Raw genomic sequence first — 22,280 nt, forward strand, 5'->3', positions numbered from 1 at the left:
GGTCTTGCCCACTAACCCAACTATAAGCTCGAACACGAGGGCGTGGGAGCGTGTCCTGCTCTACAGGTCGCCCTACAGTCCAGCGGCTTTCGGCAGCCGCTCTTCCTCACACCCTCCTCGACCCCGGTTTTCTACCCGCCTGCCTGCACGTGTCTGTCGCTAGGCACCCCCTTGCCCGCTTGCGGACTGCTGCTGCTGCCGGCGGCGCCCAGGCGCGCGCGCGCGCACGGCTCCTTTAACACGGTGCTGCCATCATCTCCGCCCCTTCTCTTCCCTCGGCGGCACGGCAGCCCCCCTCTCTCCTCCAGGCCCGGGGAAAGGCAAACGGCGGCGAGAGCAGCCCCTGCTGCCTGCTGGAGCCGGCGGCCCGGTGGGGCGCGGCCAGTGCATGAGGGCAGCGGGCGGAGGCGCCGAAGAAGAAGGAGGAGGGGGAGGAGGAGGCGGGGGCGGCGAGTCCCGCCCGCCTGCCCGCCCGGGCACTGGCAGCCCCTGCCGCCGCCGCCTCTCCTTGCCGGGCCCGGGAGGCTGAGGCCGCCGCGTAGCGCCCGGGACATGCGGCCTCTCCAGCCGCAGCCATCGCCGAGGAGACGGGGGACATGAGGCTCCGCAATGGCACCTTCCTCACGCTGCTGCTCGGCTGCCTCTGCGCGCTCTTCTCGCTCTCCTGGTACGGGGCCTTCGGCGGGCACAAAGGTAAGGACGGGACTTGCTCGGAGCCGGGCGGGGAGGGAGCCAGGGAGGGTTCCTGCCTTACGCACTGCGCCTGGCCCGGGAGGAGAGGGGAGAGGGAGCCCCCACCCCAGGCAGAACCCGAGGGGGAGAGGCAGCATCTCCCCCCGCCCCAGGGGACCCCAAAAGGCCGCCGCCGCCGCCGCCACCTGCTGAGACGGTCCCCTCCTCGTGCTGGATGAGGCCAGGAGACCCTGACATGCAACTTAAATGTTTTTCTGGGTGCCTCTGGCAACTGAACCGCATTTCGAGTTTTGTTGGATTTGGAGAGGGGAGGCGTCCCCCGAAAACCTCCCAGATTCCTTGACGCCTAGCACTGCCTCCTCTTCAGGTCTTTCCCACATCCCAGTTTGCTGTCTGGTCATTTGTTTTTTCCTCAATTCCTCTTTTCCTGCTTCTGACGCAAAAAAGCTTCCTTTTTCTGAGAAAGTGGTGGTTAAGGATTCCCACCTACCCACCACCATTTTTCTCTGTGCCCTCACAGAGAGTGTGACAAAATCTGTTCTGTGGTTGCCTCCTTGGAACAGGTAGTTGTCTCTCACCCTAGCTCCCTTTGTTTTTTTACCCTTGTTTTGTTTAGGCTGCTCTTTGATAGAACATCTAAGACTCCCAGCATTGCCCATTTACACAGGATGTTTTTATGTGTGCAGGTCTTTGACTCTGGGCTGTAGCCAAAGTGGCCAGGCAGGTCATGCAACCCTTGTGTTCAAAATGGCCCTGAACTGCTCAAAGTGAACTGAAGGGGAGGAAATTTAGTTCTTTAGTCTTGACCTGTGCTCTTGAATACTTTTTGCGTGATATCTGTTAGCTTGCCTGTTGAAGGAAGGCAAGTGGGTTAGCTTGCCATTGCATCACTGCTGTCAGTGATTGTTGTGTTTATTTAAGGGCAGCCAAGCAGTTATCCAATAAAGTAGTTTGTTCTTATGCCACTAGTTTTCTTTCTTTTTTTTATGCATTTAGTGTCTCTTTGCATCCCTCTCTCCACATCTTGCATTTTATCTGAATATTAAGCATTTCCCCCATATCTTCCTCTGTTGGTGTTTTAAATAAAATAAATACAGTTGTAATCGTGAACCTCCCTAAAAGCAATTTACCTTTTATGACCTGGAAGCTGTTCGCCGGCTCCCTCGGCCACTAAAGCGAGATGAGCGCCGCAACCCCAGAGTCGGTCACAACTGGACCTAATGGTCAGGGGTCCTTTACCTTTACCTTTATGTTTTGGTAAAGTGGTGGCTGTGGCACATTAAGGCATGTAAGTAGAATGAGGGACCACATTTGATGCAGGTAGAGCAAGAGACCATGTTGGAGGCATGTTATAAGGTCTTCGAGAACTGCTTCACATGCCGCTTTTTGAGACTTGTAGCTTCATGTTGGAAAGAACACAATAATGTGTTGATTGGTGGCTCGAGTGTTGTTTTTTCACTCTAAAGTGCATATGCTGGGAAGGTGATAGACTATCTGGCAGCTAACTTCATAATGTGGGAGGATGAAAAATATTTGCATCACCACTCACTTGTTTACTTTTCTTGAGGCCACTTCATACATTACTTTTTCATAAACAGAAATTGGATCTCTATATTGGAAAAGATATTTTCTATATTAAGAAAAAGTGTTTTGTAAAATATGAAGGACAGTGGCTGGCCAGTCAGTTATACCCCTGTAAAGGAATTTAATTGGTCACAGTTAATGTATTACAAATAAAAGTCTTCCCCTATAATCTCAATGGAACAATATAACCCTTGCTCCTTATGCACAATTGGAACAAAATCTATCTTGGAAATGTTGTGCATTGTTGGGGCAAGATGTGAATAAATATAATAAAGGTTATACTTGTCCCTCCCAAACCTTCTTTCTGGGCACTTTGATGTATGTATGGTAGTGGCAGTGTTAAGGATGACTTGCATGGATAATTACATGAAGAACTTGGGCAAGAATTTATAGCTACGATTCTTATCAAGGACTATTGCTGGGGTCCTTGATAACAGGGAGTTAAGAATCGCAACGGTGAACAAAAATAATAAAGGTAGTGCTAGCAATTTTTGTTCTGGCGTAGTAAAAATGCACTTTATGTTGGTGTCTGAGATGTGACCATTTCAGGCACAGTTCATTCTGGCACATCTTCTCATGCTCTTTTCTATTTCACTTTATGACCTTATATTACACCACATCTGGCAGTAGTGGTTATTTCCAGTGTAACAGCATTAAGAATCGGGGTTGCTATACTGTTGTAAACTCAGTCCCAATCCTCATCAGAGTTGCAGTGCCACAGTTCTGCAATATTACAGTTGCACAACAATCCTTGTCCTCAGTTATATGCACCACATTGCTGGCACAGTAGTTCAGACGAGTAGACACTTGACTGCTGAGATGTAAGTTTAATGACTGAGGAGCATCAGTTGGCTGTCAAGATGAAAGTTTAGTTACTGAGTTACACCTGCATCCTGATCCCATTATTAACTACTTATGCTATTGGAATAACAGAACAACATGTTTAAAGAGGTCTGTTCGGAAAGGAGCTTTGGATTTTAGAATTGGTCTATGACATTATCAGATACCTCACTTTTGTTTTTGTAGAAATATCTAGTTATCTACTTGCCAAAAGGCCTAAGGATTATTCTATTTATGGTCACAATTATCCCCTTTCTTCTAGTGATCACACAGATATAATTTTGCAACTTGTCTTATTTTCTTCACCACAGAAAACTATTTAAGTGCAGCATAAATCAAATCAACTTTCCCATCAAGTTACAGAGGGAATATCATGCTGGTTGTGCAGTTCACTCCCTTAGTCTTGTTAGCACCGCCACCCACAAGCTAATATATACACCTAGCTCCCATCAGTTATGCTGGAAGAGCAGCAAAACCCTGTCAATGGTTGTAGGACAAGTTTGCATTGTGAAAGCAATAATTTCTAAAGTAGGCTCTCTCAAGACTAGTACATTTTTATCTATTTGAGAAAAATTGAGAGTTTTGTCTTCTTCCTTCACCTAATAATTGTTACGATGGTACAGAATATCAACAGAGGTTAAAAAAAAAAAGGTACTGAAATTAATACATGCATGGAATGCATAAACCAGCGTCAAACAAAGAGGACCATGATACATTTAAAAGGGGGGGTGCACCTCATGAAAAAGAGAGGATTGCCATTGGATCTAGGACTATATTCTCTCTTTACTTGTCAATAACTCACAGCTACAGTCCTGAAGTAGTTTTGGTCGTAAAGAATCCATTGTACATATGGATTGATCAGTGCTTGGAATAGAAAGGTTTTCCTTTAGATGCTGCTTAACTGAATAAGAGGCAACTGTTGCCTCTGTCTAGTAAACTTAGTGCTGTTTTGTTTTTTACTGTTAGGAATGTAGGCAACTGCCTTTTATGGAGTTAGACCATTTAGCTCAAGAGTTGTCCACATTGATTGGCAGTGGCTCTCCAGGGTTTAAGGCAGGGAACATTGACAGCCCTATCTGGACATGCCTGGGATTGAACCTGGAACCTTTGGCATGCAAGGCAGAAGCTCTGCCACTGAGCTATAGCCCTTCCCTAGTTGTGTGGAATGTGTTTTGTAGAGCTCTGCCAAACCTCACCATCTTCAATCATCTTACCTGGACACAGGGTTTCTTTTTCTTTGCCACTTTACCCAGCAGTTTATACAACTTATGTTAGCTGGTTTCTCAGCTCTTCATCTCTCAGTAAGCTGAGTGCCCAAAGTATTTTGTTTTCATGAATTGTTCATAATATGGTTAACATTATTATTATCATTATCATTATCATTATCATTATCATTATCATTATCATACTGGCCTACTGAGGATTAGATTTGGCTATCATGTTGCACCTTACATCTTATAACAGCATAAGAGGATCAGTTCCCATCACATCACTCATGTTTTCCTTTTTAATAGAATGAAGTATAACTAGGAAGAGGAACATATGTGTTTAAAAGTGGATCTAGATGTGCAGAGGCTACAGTAGTGCAGTTAGGGAATTTTAGATGATGTTCTTATGGGGACTGTTTTGATAGTAATGGGTGCTCCTACTCATTCTGCTGAAGAGTGCTGTGGAATTTTGCCCCAGGGCCTGCCTAATGGCATCACTGGTGGTAGTATATGCTTAACATTTTAACCTGGTGAAACTTGTTGCTCCTTTTCTTAACCAGGGTGATTGATGTACACAGCAGAGTACAAGTGCCAGTAAAATACTATGTTATTCCCTTTCTGCATTGATCACATTTGCACTGGGAATACATGTAAGGAAAGGGCATCTGCAAAATCGTTGCCAACAATAATGGGAGCCGCTGATTACGAGGCAGAGCGAATCCATCATGCGGTCGACATCATGTTATCTTTGTGACAGGGGTAGACTGGAAAAGGTGAGGGAAGGACACTGTGCATAATGATTTTCTTTAGCTTTGCCTCCTTTATGGAGTACTCTGTTTTCACAATGCCCCAAAACAAAAGGTGCATACTGTTAATGGACAGTTACAGGCATGGGCTCTTAGTGCTGCTTTGAGGGTAAAGGATGGGGGCAGCTTTGCTAAGCCTGGCCTCTGTCAAACTTCACTTGAAAGCAACCGCTTAAAGGAATAGCCATTCATGACTCTTGGTGTTAGTCTGGCAAAGCTAATGGATATTGTGCGTTGCACACTGCTTAGCCTCTTTATTAACTTAGTGTCTCTACTTTTGCTGCTAGTTTCTGCACTTTAAAAGTCATTAGGGCCACATCATCCATCTGTCTCAAGGCTACTTTACTTCCCCTTACCCATTTAAACAATGCGTCTTTGTTACTGCTGTATAATGGGTTTTGGCTTTGTGATGCTTCTGTTACTTGCTTCCTTTGCATTACTCATCAGCTAAAAGGTTCTTTCAGCTGTGGTTTAAATCTCATTAAAACCATTTCCCTACAGAGCTTCAGTTAAAGAGATTTGGGGACTGATATCAGTGAAGAAATTCTTTATGGCAGCTATTGCTGTTTGGATCTTTTTCTTGAAAATATTACATATGATCTGTTTTGGCACTCCACTCTTTTGGACACTTGAAAACATGGTCATGTGACTGTGTGTATGATGACTACAAAAGATAAAGGAATGTGATTTTCTATTTAAAAAAGAAATGCCACATAGGTAAGCATACCTACTGTATTGAGATGATCCTCCAGATTAAAGGGAGAGTCTTTTCTGCGGTTTATTTTTGTTGTTCACACTATTAATCATCTCCTCTTAACTTCATGTATCAAAATAACAGCATTTTCTCCCTGCCTCATTATCTAAGGGGGTTAATCTTTCAAGTTTTTCTTTCTTCAAAATATGTGTCTATGGACTATGCTCATATTGACCATTTGCAAACAACAAGCAGTGTCTTATATAGGGTTGTGTCTAATGCTGCCTGTTCGTGAGCAGAATGGATTTCCACCCTCACAACAAGACTTCACTTTCCTCTCTTCTCCCCTAAGCACCCTCAAAATATACTATGGAGAGTTGGGGGACTCTGGAGCAGATTTAGGGGATGCCGGGAAGAAGGAAGCCTTGACTTTATAGAAGAATGTAGGAAGTGCCTGCTGGATCAAGCCAATGGCCCATCTCATCCAGCATCCTGTTCTCACAGTGGCCAACCAGATTACTGTGGGAAACCCACAAGCAGGATTTGAGTTAAAGAGCACTCTCCTCTCCTGTGGTTTCAAGCAACTGGTATTCAGAAACCTTGCCACCTGCAACTAGTAGCCATTATTAGCCCTCTGCTCCATGAATTTAAACACTATCTCGGTTGCATTCCATAGTTTATCTATGTGCTGTGGAGTACTGTCTTTGTGCTTGAATCTTCCAGCCTTTAGCTTCATTGGATGCTATGAGTTCTAGCATTATGAGAGAGTGAGAAAAACTTTTCTCTTGTCATGGAGAAAACTCCATGCCATGCATAATTTTATAAAATTCTATCATGTCACCTCTTGCCTTTTCTCTAGGCTAAAAAGACCCAAATGCTGCAACCTTTTTTCACAGGCAGGAGTTGCTCCATCCCCTTGATTGTTTTGGTTGCCTTTTCCAACTATATAATATCCTTTTTGAGGCGAGGTGACCAGAAATGTGTACAGTGGTACCTCAGGTTGAGAACTTAATTTGTTCCGGAGGTCTGTACTTATCCTGAAACTGTTCTTAACCTGAAGCACCACTTTAGCTAATGGGGCCTCCCGCTGCTGCTACGCCACCGGAACATGATTTCTGTTCTCATCCTGAAGCAAAGTTCTTAACCCAAGGTACTATTTCTGGGTTAGCGGAGTCTGTAATCTGAAGCATATGTAACCTGAGGTACCACTGTACAGTATTCCAAATACTGCCTTGCCATAGATTTGTATAACAGCATGGTGATATTGGCAGTTTTATTTTAAAACCCTTTCCTAATGATCCCTAGTATGGAATTTCCTCTTTTACAGTCACCACACACTGTGTTGGCATCTTCATTGAGCTATCATCTACTATGACCCCAAGGTCTTGTCCCTAGTCTGTCACTGTCAGTTCAGACCCCATGAGCACATATGTGAAATTAATATATTTTGCCCCAACATGCCTGACTTTACACTTGTTTACATTGAACTGCATTTGCCATTTAACCATTCACTTGGTTTGAAGACGTCCTTTTGGAGCTATTCACTATTTTTGTATTAATGACTGAATAATTTAATATCATCAGCAAACTTGGCCACCTCACTTCTCACTCCTAGCTCTCGTGGGGAAGCCCATCCTGATGGACACGGTATAAATATGATGATGAAGAAGAAGAAGTTAAAACACACAGTTTCAAATACTGAACCTTGGGGGAATCCACTTCTACTCTCCCTTCAGAGAACTGTCCATTCATCCCTACTCTTTGTTTTGTGCAACTTAACCAACTCCTGAGCCGTATAACAATATAAAGAGCCCCTTGTCTTTACATCTTATTTCTCAATGTTTTTGGCAATGTGCTCCTCAAATTATTTTTTTAGCATCCTTTTCTGTCTGCTTAAGGGCAGATGGGATTCATCAACCTGGGAAGATAGCCCATCTAAGAACAGGAAAACTTACCCTAAACCTTCACTGCCTTGCAGGATATTTTCGTGAGAAGAAAAGGCTAAGGAGTAAACCCTACACAAATCCGGAATAGAGCCCCTAAGATGGTTGGATGGCACCTTGTACGCCTCCTTCCAGTAACTCCTGCAGCCAAGCTGCTGCCAAACATATTGCTCTGCTTTCCTTTGGAACACATCAGCAAGGCTGAGAAAGGGGGCCTTGTTGTCTGGGCAGCCCAGGACCTCCATACACACTGCCCAGGCTTATGTTGCTAATGTAGTGCTACTAATGTAGTGGTTTGCCTTACCCCTGGAAGCTCGCTCTCTCTCTCTCTCTCTCTCTCTCTCTCTGCACACTGAATCTGTGAAGGAAGCAGAGTTGTGGGTTTTTTCAGCTGAAACCTGCTCATTAGGAATTTGACGGAAGCCATTTATTTAATAGGCTACCAGGTAGCCTTGACTTCTTCCTGCTGATTGTAGTGACAGGTTTGACTGATGATCTGGAGGTGGGGAAATGCTTTGGTGGCCAAGTAGCAATTAAACCCTTGAACCATTATGTTCCAATGTGGCAGCTGCATTCCACAAAGGAGTGACTCCTTGTCACACATTCTGAAATTTTTTCAGCAAATTATTTATCTGAATTAGCACCAAGTTCAAACAGAATGTGATCCACTTACCCAATGCAGGCTTATTACCAGCTGGTGATAACTTATACGGATGTCTGTGGCTGTATCTGCTTTTTGCTTAGGCTACCTGTTATACAGGATAACATGAGATTACCCTCCCCCCCCCCTGTATCCAGTAAAAGAAGGATTGACACAATTACACACAAAATTTAATGTGAAGTTGTTCAGTAAGGATGGTGAAATGTTAACAAATGATGAAGAGAAGGCAAAAATTCCTATTTTGCCCCTGTTTTATTTCCAAAAAGGGGTGCAACCTTACATAAGTAGCATAACTGGTATGGGGGTAGGACTTCATTTTAAGATTGAAAAGGAGCTGGCCAGGAAGTGCCTAGCTTCTTTAAATGAGTGCATATCTTTAAAGCCAGATGACTTGCATTTTAAGGAACTTTCTGGTGTACTATCAGGGTCTCTTTTTATAATCTTTTAAGAAATCCTGGAGAACAGGTACCATGGGCCAGTGTTTCAAAGAGCTGAGAAACTAACAGACAGGTCAGCCTGACTTCGATATCTAAAAAGGTAATAGAACAGATTATAGAGGAGTCAATTTGTAAGAAATATATAAGCAACTTTAGTGATTAGTAGGAGCCAGCATAACTTTTCCTTCCTTCCTTCCTTCCTTCCTTCCTTCCTCCCTCCCTCCCTCCCTCCTCCTCCTCTTCTTCTTCTTGCCAGCATGACTTTCTCAAGAATAAAGTCTGTCAGACTAATCTCTTTTTATCATGTAGATCGTAGGAATGCCATGATTGTAATTTAACTTGATTTCAACATGGCAGTTTGACAAAGCCCCTTTTGGTTTACAAACTGACTGCATGTGGGCCACATGCTAGTACCATCAGGTAGATTCACAGCTGGCTGGAAAACCATATTCAAGAGTGCTCATTAATGGTTCCTCATCAAACAGGAGGGAGGTTGGGTCTAGTAATCTTTAATCCTTTTACTAATAGGTTAGAAGGCAGGTAGGAATCCTCATCAGATTTACAGATGACACAAAACTGCGATGGATAGCTAACACCTCAGAAGAAAGTAATACAATGATCTTGATAGAAGGGAAGGTGGGCTGCAACTAACAAGTTATGCATCTAGGCAAATTCACCCAGCTAGGTTGGGGTATATGTGACTTTGCAGTAGTATATGATCTCAGGATTGTAGCAGATGACAAAGTGACCATGAGCCAGCAGTGTGATGCAGCTACAAAAACAGCTAATGTGATTTTAGGCTTCATTAGTAGAACCTTAGTTTTCACACTAAGAAGGATATAGACAAATTGGAATGGGTTCAGAGATGAGCAACAAAGGTGATCAATAGTATGGAAAACAATCCTGTGAGATGGTTGAAGGAACTAGGTATATTCAACGTGGAGAAGAGAAGACTGAGGGGGAAGACAGGATAGCGCTCTCCAAATATCTGAGAGGCAGTTGGTTAGAATAAGGTAAATACTCTTTCTCTGAGTATTGGATGAAATTATGGAAAGATAGATTTTGGTTGAACAATGGGAAAAATGTCCTCATGGCAAGAGCAGTTCAACCAATTACCTAGTTGGGTGGTAAGATCTCTTGCTGGAAGCATTCAGGCAGAAGCTGAACAGCCATCTGTTGGGGAAGAGGAGGCCAGAATAGATAGCCCCTCAATTCTGTGATTCTAAGAATTGGTGTTGGCCAGCTAGTTCTGTGCTTTCTTGGTATGTTAAGCAACTTCATAACTTAAAAACACACTTTAATTTAAACCCATGGGAAATTAGGATAATTTAATGATGGCAGTATCTGCCCTTCATTTCTCCTTTTATTTCTTACCTCATATACCAAAAATATGAAGAAGGCTTGCTTTGTTTTAAGATTTTAATTCAGCATCATTTCAAAGGTGTGTGTCTGCTATTTGGTTCCCTGTGCTTTTGGAGTTGCAGATTGGGTGACAGAGGTGTTACATATTGCTGTACATATTGCTGTATGCATAGAACTTGAGATTTCCTGTGGTCCATCATCACTGCAGGGAATACCTGTTGAATGATTTTTTTAAAAAGTGTCTTACTGTTTCCATATTGCATTAACACACCCCTTTTCTTTTTTTGCGAAGAATGAAAGTATTTGCTTCTTTTTCTTCCATCTTTAGGTTAGCTAAGCCTTGAGTAATCAGCCTTTTAGGGTTTTAAGAAAGATTATGCAGAAGTCACTTGTTCCTTTTAAAAAGTAAAGTTTGAAAACTTCCGGTTTTCTAATAATAATAATATAAAATTTTATCAAATCTCTCTTTTCCCTGTGAAATTTTTGCTTTGATTCCCTCTTAACTGTTACAAAACTATTAAGGAGGTCAGGGGAACTGAAAGAACAGAACAAAAGCAGTAATGAAAAAATTATTGAAACCACTTCAAGGTGGCATTTCTTATATGTAGTTAATTTTATCTTGCCCACACATATTTCATTGACATGCTGTTTTTCTAATAGAAGATAAATGTTAGTTATGAGATCTTAGCAAATGCTGTTGACTAGTGGTGCTCATCTAACCAAAATAAGGTCTGGTAGATTGTATCCTGGCTTGAAAAATAAGCAAGTGTAAGACGTAGTATCTAAGGAGAAAGGCACATTTTCCCCTTGTAGCAACAGGCATCTCTTGATGTGATTCTGTTTTTAATTAAAGATCACAGGACATTTCCTTATAATAAGCATTTCAAGGTCCTCTGTTGCAAAATAGGTGTTCTGTTCTTCATCTTGACTATCCAGGAACAATTGTGGCACCCTTTCTTTTCTAGTTACTGTAGAGCCTTGTCTGGAGAGTTTAAAGTGAAATGGTTCTCCTGGGGCTAGCAGTTAACCAGATACCTTTTGGTATTTGTTACACTTTGGCTCAGCATTTGCCAGTATCACAAACATTGCAACTTGTCCAACTACAGCTTTCTAAGGAACTTGTAGACTTGGAAGGTTCAGAGGTGATGTTTTCTCAACCAAACCTCGACGTGTGCTTTGAAGTGGCAACTTAATAAGTGAGTATGTTCTGTGTCTCTTGCAAGCACAGGCAGCCGCACAAAAAAATACAAACCTGACAAGCTTAAGTCCCCTGCACACATTAAAGACAATCTCTACCCACCTTCAAGAGGCATGCCTTAAGGTCCTTCTCCGCTGCCATTGGTTCCCAGTGCAACTGTCTAATATAAGTAAGACTTTGCCCCCATTATGTTGCAGAGGCTGTGGGAATTATGGTTCTTTTTGCATGCATGGTGGGCCTGCAACACAGTGTAAAACTCTGGGAAAAGATTTGTTTGCATAATAAGCTTGGAATTAAAGCCCAACCAATCCATAGCCCTATTAGTGCTGGAAATTGACACAAACCCAGTGATCAAGCATGAGGACCTATTGTTCTTATTGTTGACAGCAGCATGACTGGCTGAATCAGAACCACCAGTGGAGACCTGGATTAATTACCGCATTTTTCGCTCTATAAGACGCACTTTTCCCCTCCTAAAAAGTAAGGGGAAATGTGTATGCGTCTTATGAAGCGAATGCAGGCTGCGCAGCTTTCGCTGAAGTCAGGAGAGCAAGAGGGATTGGTGCGCTCCCGCTGTGCTCAGGTGGCTTCGCGTTGCTTTCGCAGAGAGAGGGAGCTGTGCAGCGCCCCTTCAGCAAAGCAGGAGGAGAAATGGAAGGGGCTCTGCTTCTCCTGCCGCTTTGCTGAAGGGGCGCTGCGCAGAGAGGGAGAGAACATTTTATTTCTTGTGCTCCTCTTCTAGAACTAGGTGCGTCTTATGGTTGGGTGCGTCTTATAGAGCGAAAAATACGGTATGTCTGAAGCATGAATTTCAGGCCAATCTTGGAGCATCTTGCTCCTTAATTGGCTGTGAATCAATTTTGATATGGCAAAAGTGGTCATCTGTACCCGTCTATTCTTTGGTTGCTACATCTTCCAAGTTAACTGGACAGCATGGTATCTGAAAAGCTAGGCTTTCCAAAATATGACATTGACCAAGGGTTGATCTACAAACATCCACCAAAATTAGGTTGGAAAGTCTTTTGGGGACTGTGCAATTTTGCAGTTTTAAATGGGGTGCATGTGTTTGTGTCACATTTTGAACATTCCTCCATGTAAAATAAACATTAGCTTTCTCCTTAATGTGCTAGTTTGTGCTGAGTGGGTGGTTTGATTGTTGTTGTTTCACATGGGTAAGCTTAAAAATTGCTCTGTCTCTCGACTGCAGCAGTTTAGTCCTAGAATTACTTATTTTGCCGGGTGTGTAGCTTAACTGTTTGGTATGAAGACTTGCGGCAAACATTTTCACCATGGTGTTGGCTTACCAAAACCTGCATGTGAATGTTGACTTACGACATGTGCCAGATTGTCTTAGAGTCATGTTTCACTAATCCCGGCTTAAAATCAACTCTTTTATAACTCATTTTCCCACATCTCAGATGGAACTATCCCTTTCAGAAACAGGGGTGGGGAGCAACTAATGTTGTTTGCTCAGCCTGTTTGGCAGTTGTACTTTGGTATTTGGTTTTATTTGTATAGCTTTTTGAACCAACAGCAACTACATACAGCATTACAAAAGATGTAGCCAAACGGTTGCCCTGAATGAGAATAATAATAATAAACCTCATGGCATTTACAAAGGAGGCAAGGAAATAGCTGAGTATATGTATTATCTCCTTTTGGAATAATGGTATGACTTTCATGGTGAAATGGTTAATGTCCAGTAGAAGAGACCATTGATTTCTGTGCCCATGAGGAAGAAAGCTTATTATTTATGCAAGGTCATTTATAATATAACAGCCTGTGATTTTAGCCCTATTAAAGCGTTCACCTGAAAATGTGTTGAGGGAGGAGCAGAGCAGCAAGCACTAGCCCTGCCGCCAACATCCCTATCCCCTCAGGCTAAAGAATCAGACCTTCCTGCTCATTGGGTGGAAGAACTGAAACTGGATTCTTTGTGTGCTCAGCTGAATGCGCTTAGAATCCTCCTTGCTCTTCGGAACTCCAACCATGTAATGTTCCTGATTGCAGGAAGGCTTCTAATAGCATTACACCAAATGTGCTTAGAATACCCTTTCAGACCTTCCTGCTCAGCGCGGGAAGGTCCAGGGGAGCTGGCAGGGCAGGTACACGCAGGGATGTTGGGGGTGGAGGCCATTCATGCTCACTGCATGCTTTATTCCATTCCCCCCCCCCCAATCTCCAAATAGGGCTTTGTGAAAAGTGCTAGTATGTGATAAGTGTGCCTAAGGAAAGAACAGTGCAAAAACATAGTCTGATTCAAATTAAGACAGTTTCCTGTTGGTCTGTCTGGATTAGTATCGTCCACGCTGACTGGCCACAGCTCTCTAGAGTTTTAGGCAGACAACATTTCCAGCCCTACTTGGAGATACTGGGTATTGAACCAGGGACTTTCTGCATGCAAAGCAGATGCTCTGTCACTGAGCTATGGCTCTTCTCCATGAGCATTAATATGTGTGGCCAAGGTTATGCACAGTGAGCACATATGTACCGTATATGTGAAAACAACTCTGAAGGTCAGCTTTGAAGGGAAGCAGCTTTTGGTATTTTCTAAATTGTAGGTCATTGTCTACAAGTTTTGAAATTTGGGTGGCTGTTAATTAATGCACAGATGAATGTGTTCTCCCAGAATACTGAGCTTTGTAGCCACCGTGCATTGAGCACCAAGTGGAACAAGTTTAAAGAGGCTGAGCGGAAAAATGAATTTGTAACCACAGTCCTTTGGACAAGCTGCAAAAATGTACAATGAGCATGATGTATTGAACCCTTTAGATGAATTAATTCCACTTTGTTCTCAATGCATACCAACTGCAAAAGTCAGACAAATGGCCTTTTCTCCAAATTCCCATGGAAACATGCTTGGCATGACATTGCACTGTTTACCCTCACCCCCAAAAGGAGCTGTGGGGCGCCATGCCCAATTCCTTTTATTTTGGGCCTTTGAATATGCTGCAATGGTACATTATATATCTATCCATTGTGCCAAGCTCAGAATTCTTTAGGTGATGTTGAATACTTGACATTATTAATTCTTATTTACAGAGGAGCTGGTTCTATAGCATAAGCATGAATACAATACCAGATTGATGTTCCTGACCGACATACAATTCCTGTGTAAAAGGAACTCGGCAGAATGGAGAATTCTTGCTCCAATATTCTGTGTGACATTATCAGTGCAGCAAATTGATAGAAAAGAGGAGGAGAAACAGTGATAAGCAATATTCACTTCTTCCTACAGTATCCTTATAGATTTCTTCTTGACACTCAGACAGCAATTGAGAAAGAAGAATAACTCATCATCTGTTGTATCCTGCCATTCCAAAGATATTATTTTGGGCTGCGTCCAAAGGATCAGTGCAATCACTGCAAGGATTTCTTCTTGTACAGTGTGGTATGCACAGTGGAGCATACAGGAAGGGGTTAACTCCTTTTCAGAAGGCAGGGTCATATGATAAGAAAAGGATTCCCCCCCCCTCAGTTTCTAGGTGGAAGAGGAGAGAATCTCCCTGCAGTTGAGATCCTGCTCCTGTACTCTTCATTATTGGGTACAGGGACTCTTCTCTTTTGAGAAGCATAGTTATTTTTCCTTTTCTCCCCCAGGGAAGCCACAGACCCCCTTCCACCAGCTCTTAGTTAGAATTAGGTGGGGGAAACTCGCTTTCCCTCACATACTGAGAGGCAGGGAAGGTATGCAATAGATTGTACACAACAGCTGAGGTAGCTGGGACTCTCTTGGGTCTCCCAGGTGTTGTGCCTCTGTTTTCAGCTTCCTGTTCCTCCTACTGCTTGAAAAGCAGCCTGAATGTTCCATAGGTTTCAACTGGGGATCATTGGATTCCTGCCTGGACCCTCCCCCGACACACAAAGCATTGGGACACAGACCAGCAAACCAAGGCTTATCCATCCACAATCTCTTTCACAGAATATAATCCGTAGATCTGACAGAGGCTCTCCATCCCCTTTTGCCCAACCTTCAAGTTGAACCTGCCCTGGGGTAGCTTTTTATTCTGCACATAGGGTGTATTGAATTTGTGTGGTTTACTCCAGTAATACAGTCAGGACTTTCCACTACTTTCTGTAGCCTTTTCTCATTTTTCCCTTATGTTCTATTCTGTTGCTTAGGATTTATCAATTTCCTCATTGCAAATAGGCATGGTCCCCCCCCCAGTTAAGTAGATACTGTATAGATATTCCTCTGGACAAGTTCTTACTGCTATTGAAGAGGCCAAGTCTGGTGACTGGAGGGAGTTTCCTGTCTCTTCCTGCCAGACAGGAATACTCTTCTTCTTCTTTTTGTTTGGTCATCTGACACTATGTCTGCTGAAGAGGCATTCACTCTTTCCTGTATGCTGCTCTCTCCCCTGGCCAGAAGAGCATTTCCATCCCTCCCACTCTCCTACCCCAGCATGCCCCCTAAATCTGTTCTAGGGGGTTTCTCCAACTCTTCAGAGCAGATATGCAGAGGGTACAGGGCATATGTGGGGGGGGGGGGGGGAGAGTCCAGTTATACAAGTGGAGATCTTGTGCTGATGGGACATACTACCCTTTTACCTTACTACTTGGGTACCACCCTCAGGAATAAAACATTTTCTGTGTTTTCTAATGGCTTGTTCCTTATTTTGCTGTAATCTCTATTACTGTAGTTAACATATAGTTCAAGGGAATGTTGCTCTCAGGCAGAGATCGTCTCAGGCTCCCATTTGCTAAGTCAGACAAGCCTGTCCCCTTCGCGGCATCTTATTTGATCACCTGATAGCCTATTAACATATATTTGCAGGTGTTTTTTTTTCTAGTTTGAATTTATTCTTCTTTTCACATGCTCTCTTCTTTACTATCCAAAATTCCCAGGCAGATTCTGTGTTTTCCTGTAGATTATTTCTCTTAAAGAGTAGATCTCTACACTTTAAAGCAGTCATACATCTCCCATCGACGCCAGTCTGCATGAATCGAGATGCTGGAAAGCACCTAATTTTCAGCAGGCTATTGGAATGGGATGCATTATGGGTATAAACTTCCAAAATGTCCTCCCTATGCAACACAGCCTGACAATGAAGTCATAGCCTGTAGCTATTCTCACTTGTTCAGATGTGCTCCCCACCCCACTCTGCTAAAGGAAAGGTCCTGCAGTCTCACCTCTTCTCTCCCTTCACAGGAAGAAACTGATTAAAGAATCCCCACAAGCAGCGTTGCAATGTAATAGAAACTGCACTGGTCAGAGATTAGATTCCTGCAGGACTTTTTTTTTTCTTGAAGGGGAAAAAATGTGAATTTGCAACCAAAAGACCCACAACAAAAAGGAGAATGTAAGCTCCATGGGACAGGGCCTGTCTCTCTTGCTTATGCTACTTGGTAAAGTGCCATGTGTATTGAAGGCACTAGAGTAAAATACATTTAATTTCATAACTATGAATTATATAAATTTATTGCATGTAAGACAAATTCTTGGGTATTTCAGAGTGTATTTAAATTGCAAAGCCACACTCTTGTCGTATCTGAGTGAATTTTATGGAAGGACATTATACTGTGTAAGTTCCTTCACATTCCCTATTTCTTTCATACAATGCAGCCATTTCATAACCTTGCAGTTAAGATACTTTGTGTGTGTGGTATAGCATGTTCTGTGCTGGAGATTAGATCTTTTGCTTCCTCCGATGCCTCCCCAAGGAGGCAAATTGCTGACCTTTCTTGGTAACTTTGCTCTATGGTCTTTGACCGCAATAAAGATTGGTTGATACATTTATATACCATTTTTATCTTCCAAGGATCTCAAGGTGTGGTGTACACGATTCTCCTCCCCATTTCATCCTCACAACAACTCTGTGGCTAGGTTAGGCTAAGAGATGGTGAGTGGCCCAAGGTCACCCAGTGAGCTTGTTAGGAACTGTAATTCTGCGACAGGTCTCCTAACAACTCTCAGCACCCTTAACAATTTGCTTATTTGCAAATTGCTTATCTTTCTTGGTAACTTTGCTCTCTGGTCTTTGACTGCAATAAAGATTGATTTATACATTTATATACCATTTTTATCTTCCAAAGCAGTATTCTTTGACTGCTTTAAATGTGTGGTGGAGATGTGAGCGGAGACTTTATCTGTGATCCCTGCTGGATCCTGTGTCTTGGCCACACATTATGATAACACTCTCTCCGCCAGTTTTATCTACGGTGTTTATTATTTATTTATTAGATTTTTTTTGTTCTGCTCTGTTTTTAAGTATCTCAGGGAGGTATTCATACAGTTTCACCCACCTGTTTTATTTGCACAGCAATCCTGTGAGGATAGGCCAAGAGATCGTGAGTGGCTCAAGATCAGCCAGTGGCTGAGCTTAATAGTGAAGAAGAAATTTGAACCCAAGTTTCCCTGTTCTCAGTCTGACGCTGTAACTACTACACTGGTTCTCCCCCTTCCCTCTTATTTGACAGCAGTAAGCCTATTTCCCGATCTTCTGCCTTACATAAGCCTGATTTTAAAATAATGCGTAACTGTGTAATCTACTGCAATCTTATGTGCTATTAAAACAGTTGTTGTAACAGAAATTAATTAAAGATATTAATGTCTTTAAAACCAGGGTTGGTATCTGCAGATTGATAAAGCCTGCCTTGTTATGTGCCGTTCTGTTATGTACCTACTTCTTAGACCACCCACTTTTTGTTTTTTGTCTGGCATCATCTGAATGCAGGTCACTTGACTAAAAAAAGAAAAGAAAATAGTGATAGCAAAGCCAATTTTAGCAAAAAGATTGAGGTTTGTTGAATGAGGAAAATGAAGCCAGTTTAGTAGGTGAATAACTTCTGTATAAGATATTTTTTGTGCCACTTAAATAAGACCTCTGAGGGATGTGCTTCCTATAATTAAATACTAAATTGTGTCATCACCAGGTTCCCCTCCACAAAGCCCTGCAGTTAAAATGAAACCCACGGCATTTGCCGACAGTTTTGTTAATAGGGATATCTAGGTTCTATACCTTTCAATATAGTGAAAGATTTAAGTGCCTGTTGAATTACTAGCACACCTTGAAGGTTATATTGATTTCAAGTTGACTTGTGGGCTGTTGTAGAGAAATCTATGGGAGGACTGCTTACATGGTGTCCATAGGAATTTTAGTGCTTATTTCAGGAGTGTCTAAAGAAACATTCACTGCTTGTGTGGGAGGGGGGAGGAAAAGCTGTGCTAACAGTTTTACAAGTAATATTGCAGCTTTCTTTAGTGAAAGGTGAAAGGAACCCCTACTGGAGGATTTAAGGATAATTGGCACCTGTTATCACTCTCACTCTCTCCTTTCTTTATAGGCTAGCGTAAATCCCGCTATGTAAGACAACTCTCCCACGGCTACAATTACAGTGTTGTAATGTATACTTGTTAAATGGCTTGCACATATTAATGTGAGATATCTTAGATGCACAATATACACGGAAAAACAAATGTGTGTGGTGTTTTTTTGTAAAGGAAAGTACCCTTGAAAGGTTGTGGTGATGGGTGGAAAAGTGGTGGTAAAAGTCCTATTGTGTTTGTGGATAATCCTAGGCTGCAAAGTTGCAGCCAAAACTTCCTCACTTCCAAAACAGCAGCAGCAGCAGCAACAACAACAACAACAAAAACCAAGAAGTTCCAAAAGCATGTTTATAAGAATCCCAGAATTCTGGAATCCCGTTGGAGGAGGGGGGACATAAAGGTACATTTAGGATTAAAAGGATTAGTAGGAGAAAGCAAACAAACATCCTTACCAGTCTTCCACTCAAAACCTTTTACTGTATCTGCTTTTCATTTTTTTTAAAAAAAAAACCTTTTGGGGTTTCATCACCAGCACCTGTGTGTAACATATAACTTGGTCCTTAAATATATAATTTCTCTCCTTGCATGAGAGGCTCAACCAAGTATATTCTCCCTTTGCCCACACTCTTTGGCAGTGTTCCTCTCCAAGCTCCACTCACGTGAGCAGAGGCTGTATGGCAGCATATCTGGTGGGCTGCTTTCCTTGTCAGTTGCTACATATTTGATATGTTTGCAGGATTAAGCAAATAAAATGAGATTTGTTTTGCAGTTAATTAATAGATCATGTTACACATTCCATGTAACAGGAAAATGCAGTGGAATAAGCTTCTGATAAAATCCCTAGATGGGAAAAGAGAGGCGTCCTCTTACTCTAGCCCCCGACTTTCCCGCTTAAGGGGCTTTAATTGGGATTTGAATTAAAATGAGCCAAACATTGCAAACATGACTGTAGAACACCGGTGAGAGGGTTAGATGGTATGGCAAAATGTATTTCTGACCCCAAACCATTGTCTGGAAAAATAATTCAGAGGTTGGCCATCCCAGATTTATACTGTATTCTTTGCCTTTAAGTCTCACCATTTTTTTCTTCTCCCTCTGGTATATGATGATGCTTGTAAATATTAGGGAGCATTTGTTAGGCCCATTTTAACCATGGGTATACATTGAAGACCGTAACTGGCCACTGCTTTATCTGCCTTTTCTAAATTCAGCTGTAGAGTCCTTTTCTTATTTATTGATAATAAATAAATACAGCGCTTTTCTCTGTCATGTGATAGGGAAGCTTTTGAGCAGAAGGCATTACAGCTAGCCCTAGAAAGTGTGTAATCTTCATTTGATACAACGGTATAGAGATAATTCCAATCGGGATTGAAGCTACAAGGACAAATAATGCTTGCGCAATCCGCTTATGGTATTCCCAGACATGGATGAAAACTACTAATGGAATAAAGAAGGATCCAGATAATTATCTCAGCTGCATTAACTATCCATCCTTTCAGTAGGTTACTCTTGCTTTTGACACAGTTTCCACAGTCTGGAGTGCTAAACCTGCCTAGATACTTTCAAAATGTAACTGGTTATCTCTTTTTTGAATCATGGAATGGTATTTCAGGAATTGTATTTTTCTTTTGCGTGTTCAGAAACCTCCACGACTATCTGGCTGATTTACACCCTTTAGCAATTTAAGGTTGCAGTCCTTTGAAAAGGTACATGAGAATAAGTCCCTTTGGAGAATACGTGCATAGAATAGGCTGCATGGTGACTGGAATTCACAACTGCTGAGAGTCTGTCTAATAATATGTCATTTCTGGCTTCTCTAGAGACTCAGCATCCCACAATCAATCCGTGCACATTTACTCATAAAAACCCTTTTTGTAGATAACTTTGGGTGCAGAAACCCATATTGGGCATCTCTAATTAAAATGTGATCTGGGAGAGATCTAAATACAAATGCTGCATTAGACCTGCACACAGCAGAACTGTCATAAACCTTTATGAATGTGACTTAATCCACAACTGTCCTTTAGGTTTGGAGACCTAGCATTCAGAAAAGAACAAATGATTGTGAATGCATCAAAGGGAGTCGTTTTAATTGGCAAAATCTGTATCTTGTCCCACTTTGCAATGGGAAGCAAAGTTACAGCTGAGTTATGCTGGGCATGTATAGCCAGAAGTGACTCATGGTTGTAAGGGAAACAGAAGTCTGGCCTCCTTCCATGTGGCTCTGCTTCCCTATTCATGCTGGTGGGTTTGGGGGAGGTGGGTTTTTCTATGTGGAGGCAGAATTTCTACCCAGAACCACACATTACTGGCAGTGAGATCATTACAGAATATAAAACAGAGGCAAGGAATCATTTCAACCCACCAGTGTGATATAATGGAAATAACGTTGGAGTTCAGATCCTGTGTTCACCCATGAAGCTGACACCTTTCTCTCCCTCCCCTGCCACTCTGGTTGCTCTGCTCCCTGTTCTGCCCCAAGCTTACCAAATGGTGTTGGGAAGGGTTTCCTTTTTATTGTTTATTTTGTTTTTCAATGCAGTACATTCAATGCAGTAATAAACCCATTCCTGACACTGCTTGGTGAGTGTGGAGGAGAGATGCTGAGTTTACTCCGTTCTCTCCCCACCGACCCACCCAACCTGGTGATGTTGGGAAGAGCAGGGGCTCTGTTTTGTTCCTCTGATTTCTTGGAAACGGTCAGTCCAGGAGTATTATTGGGAGCAGAGTAGCTGAGAGCCAGCTCCAGTCATGAGTTCTCACTCCCATCTTCGTTTTCCAGAGCATTGCTGGGCCCCAGATGGGAGTCCAGAGGCACCTTGGGCAAACACAGACGGTTGTGGCATCTTTGTCCTGGCTTCCTGCAACAAAGTAATTTCTCTCGCATTTTTAAATGGGATGTTGCCACCTGCCTTTCCTACACATTTGGGCGATGCTTGGGCTGGCATGGCCCTAGACCTCTGCCACAAAGCCCAGGGCTAACAGCATCACTGCTCTTCCCTCTTCCAACCCAACCCCACCCCCACGTACTGGATTTATGAATCTAATTGTTCTGTTTCTCTTTTGCTGCAACCAACACATGATTTTGACCTGAGGGTCAATCTCTGCATCCTCCTTACATGAGCAAAGAATGAACAAATATTTCCCTAACAAAAGCTATTTATCAAAAAGTGAGAGCATGGCACAAACATACTGGAGGACTGTGCCAATGTCCAAAATATTTCTGCTTAACAATTAATCTGAATGAGCTCTTGTATAAAACCAGAGAAAGCAATATAAAATACATCCAGATGGGATGAATAAAAAGGCTGGCAGAATTATGATTGTGAATTCGTACAAGACAGCTTCCAGCAGAGATCCTATTTGTACTCGGTAAATCTCAGAAATATATTAGTAGACATACTAGCAGGGATAAAAAGACAAGGTACCTGGAATTTGGTATTAGTGGGATAGATATAGAAATGGTAGCGATGTCATTTACCCAGAGTGGCTTGTCAAAATCAACATGTAATTTTATTTCAGGCCTAGCTTCATTGGTTTACTTGGCTATATTCCTGAGTTCATTTATGCATCCATGGTTCCAT

General features: G+C 42.4%; 1 protein-coding gene and 1 long non-coding RNA gene across 2 annotated transcripts in view; one reads left to right on the top strand and one right to left on the bottom strand.

The window, feature by feature from the left end:
• Positions 1-243: 243 nt before the first annotated feature.
• The window catches only part of MGAT4B (alpha-1,3-mannosyl-glycoprotein 4-beta-N-acetylglucosaminyltransferase B), a 70,465-nt gene continuing 48,428 nt past the window's right edge, over positions 244-22,280 (top strand). The window contains exon 1 of the mRNA XM_083428551.1: positions 244-693. Coding sequence (XP_083284677.1) covers positions 597-693 — 97 coding nt within the window. The 5' untranslated portion in view covers positions 244-596. The remainder of the gene's footprint in view (positions 694-22,280) is intronic.
• Positions 10,387-13,321, bottom strand: LOC310673147. Its single transcript, XR_014508879.1, has 3 exons — positions 13,237-13,321; positions 11,529-11,684; positions 10,387-10,443 (listed from the first exon to the last, which is right to left on the bottom strand). It is a non-coding gene; the product is annotated as an uncharacterized lncRNA (long non-coding RNA).

This window comes from Podarcis tiliguerta, assembly GCF_965153285.1.
Source record: "Podarcis tiliguerta genome assembly, chromosome: 2".
Taxonomy (NCBI): Eukaryota; Metazoa; Chordata; class Lepidosauria; order Squamata; family Lacertidae; genus Podarcis; species Podarcis tiliguerta.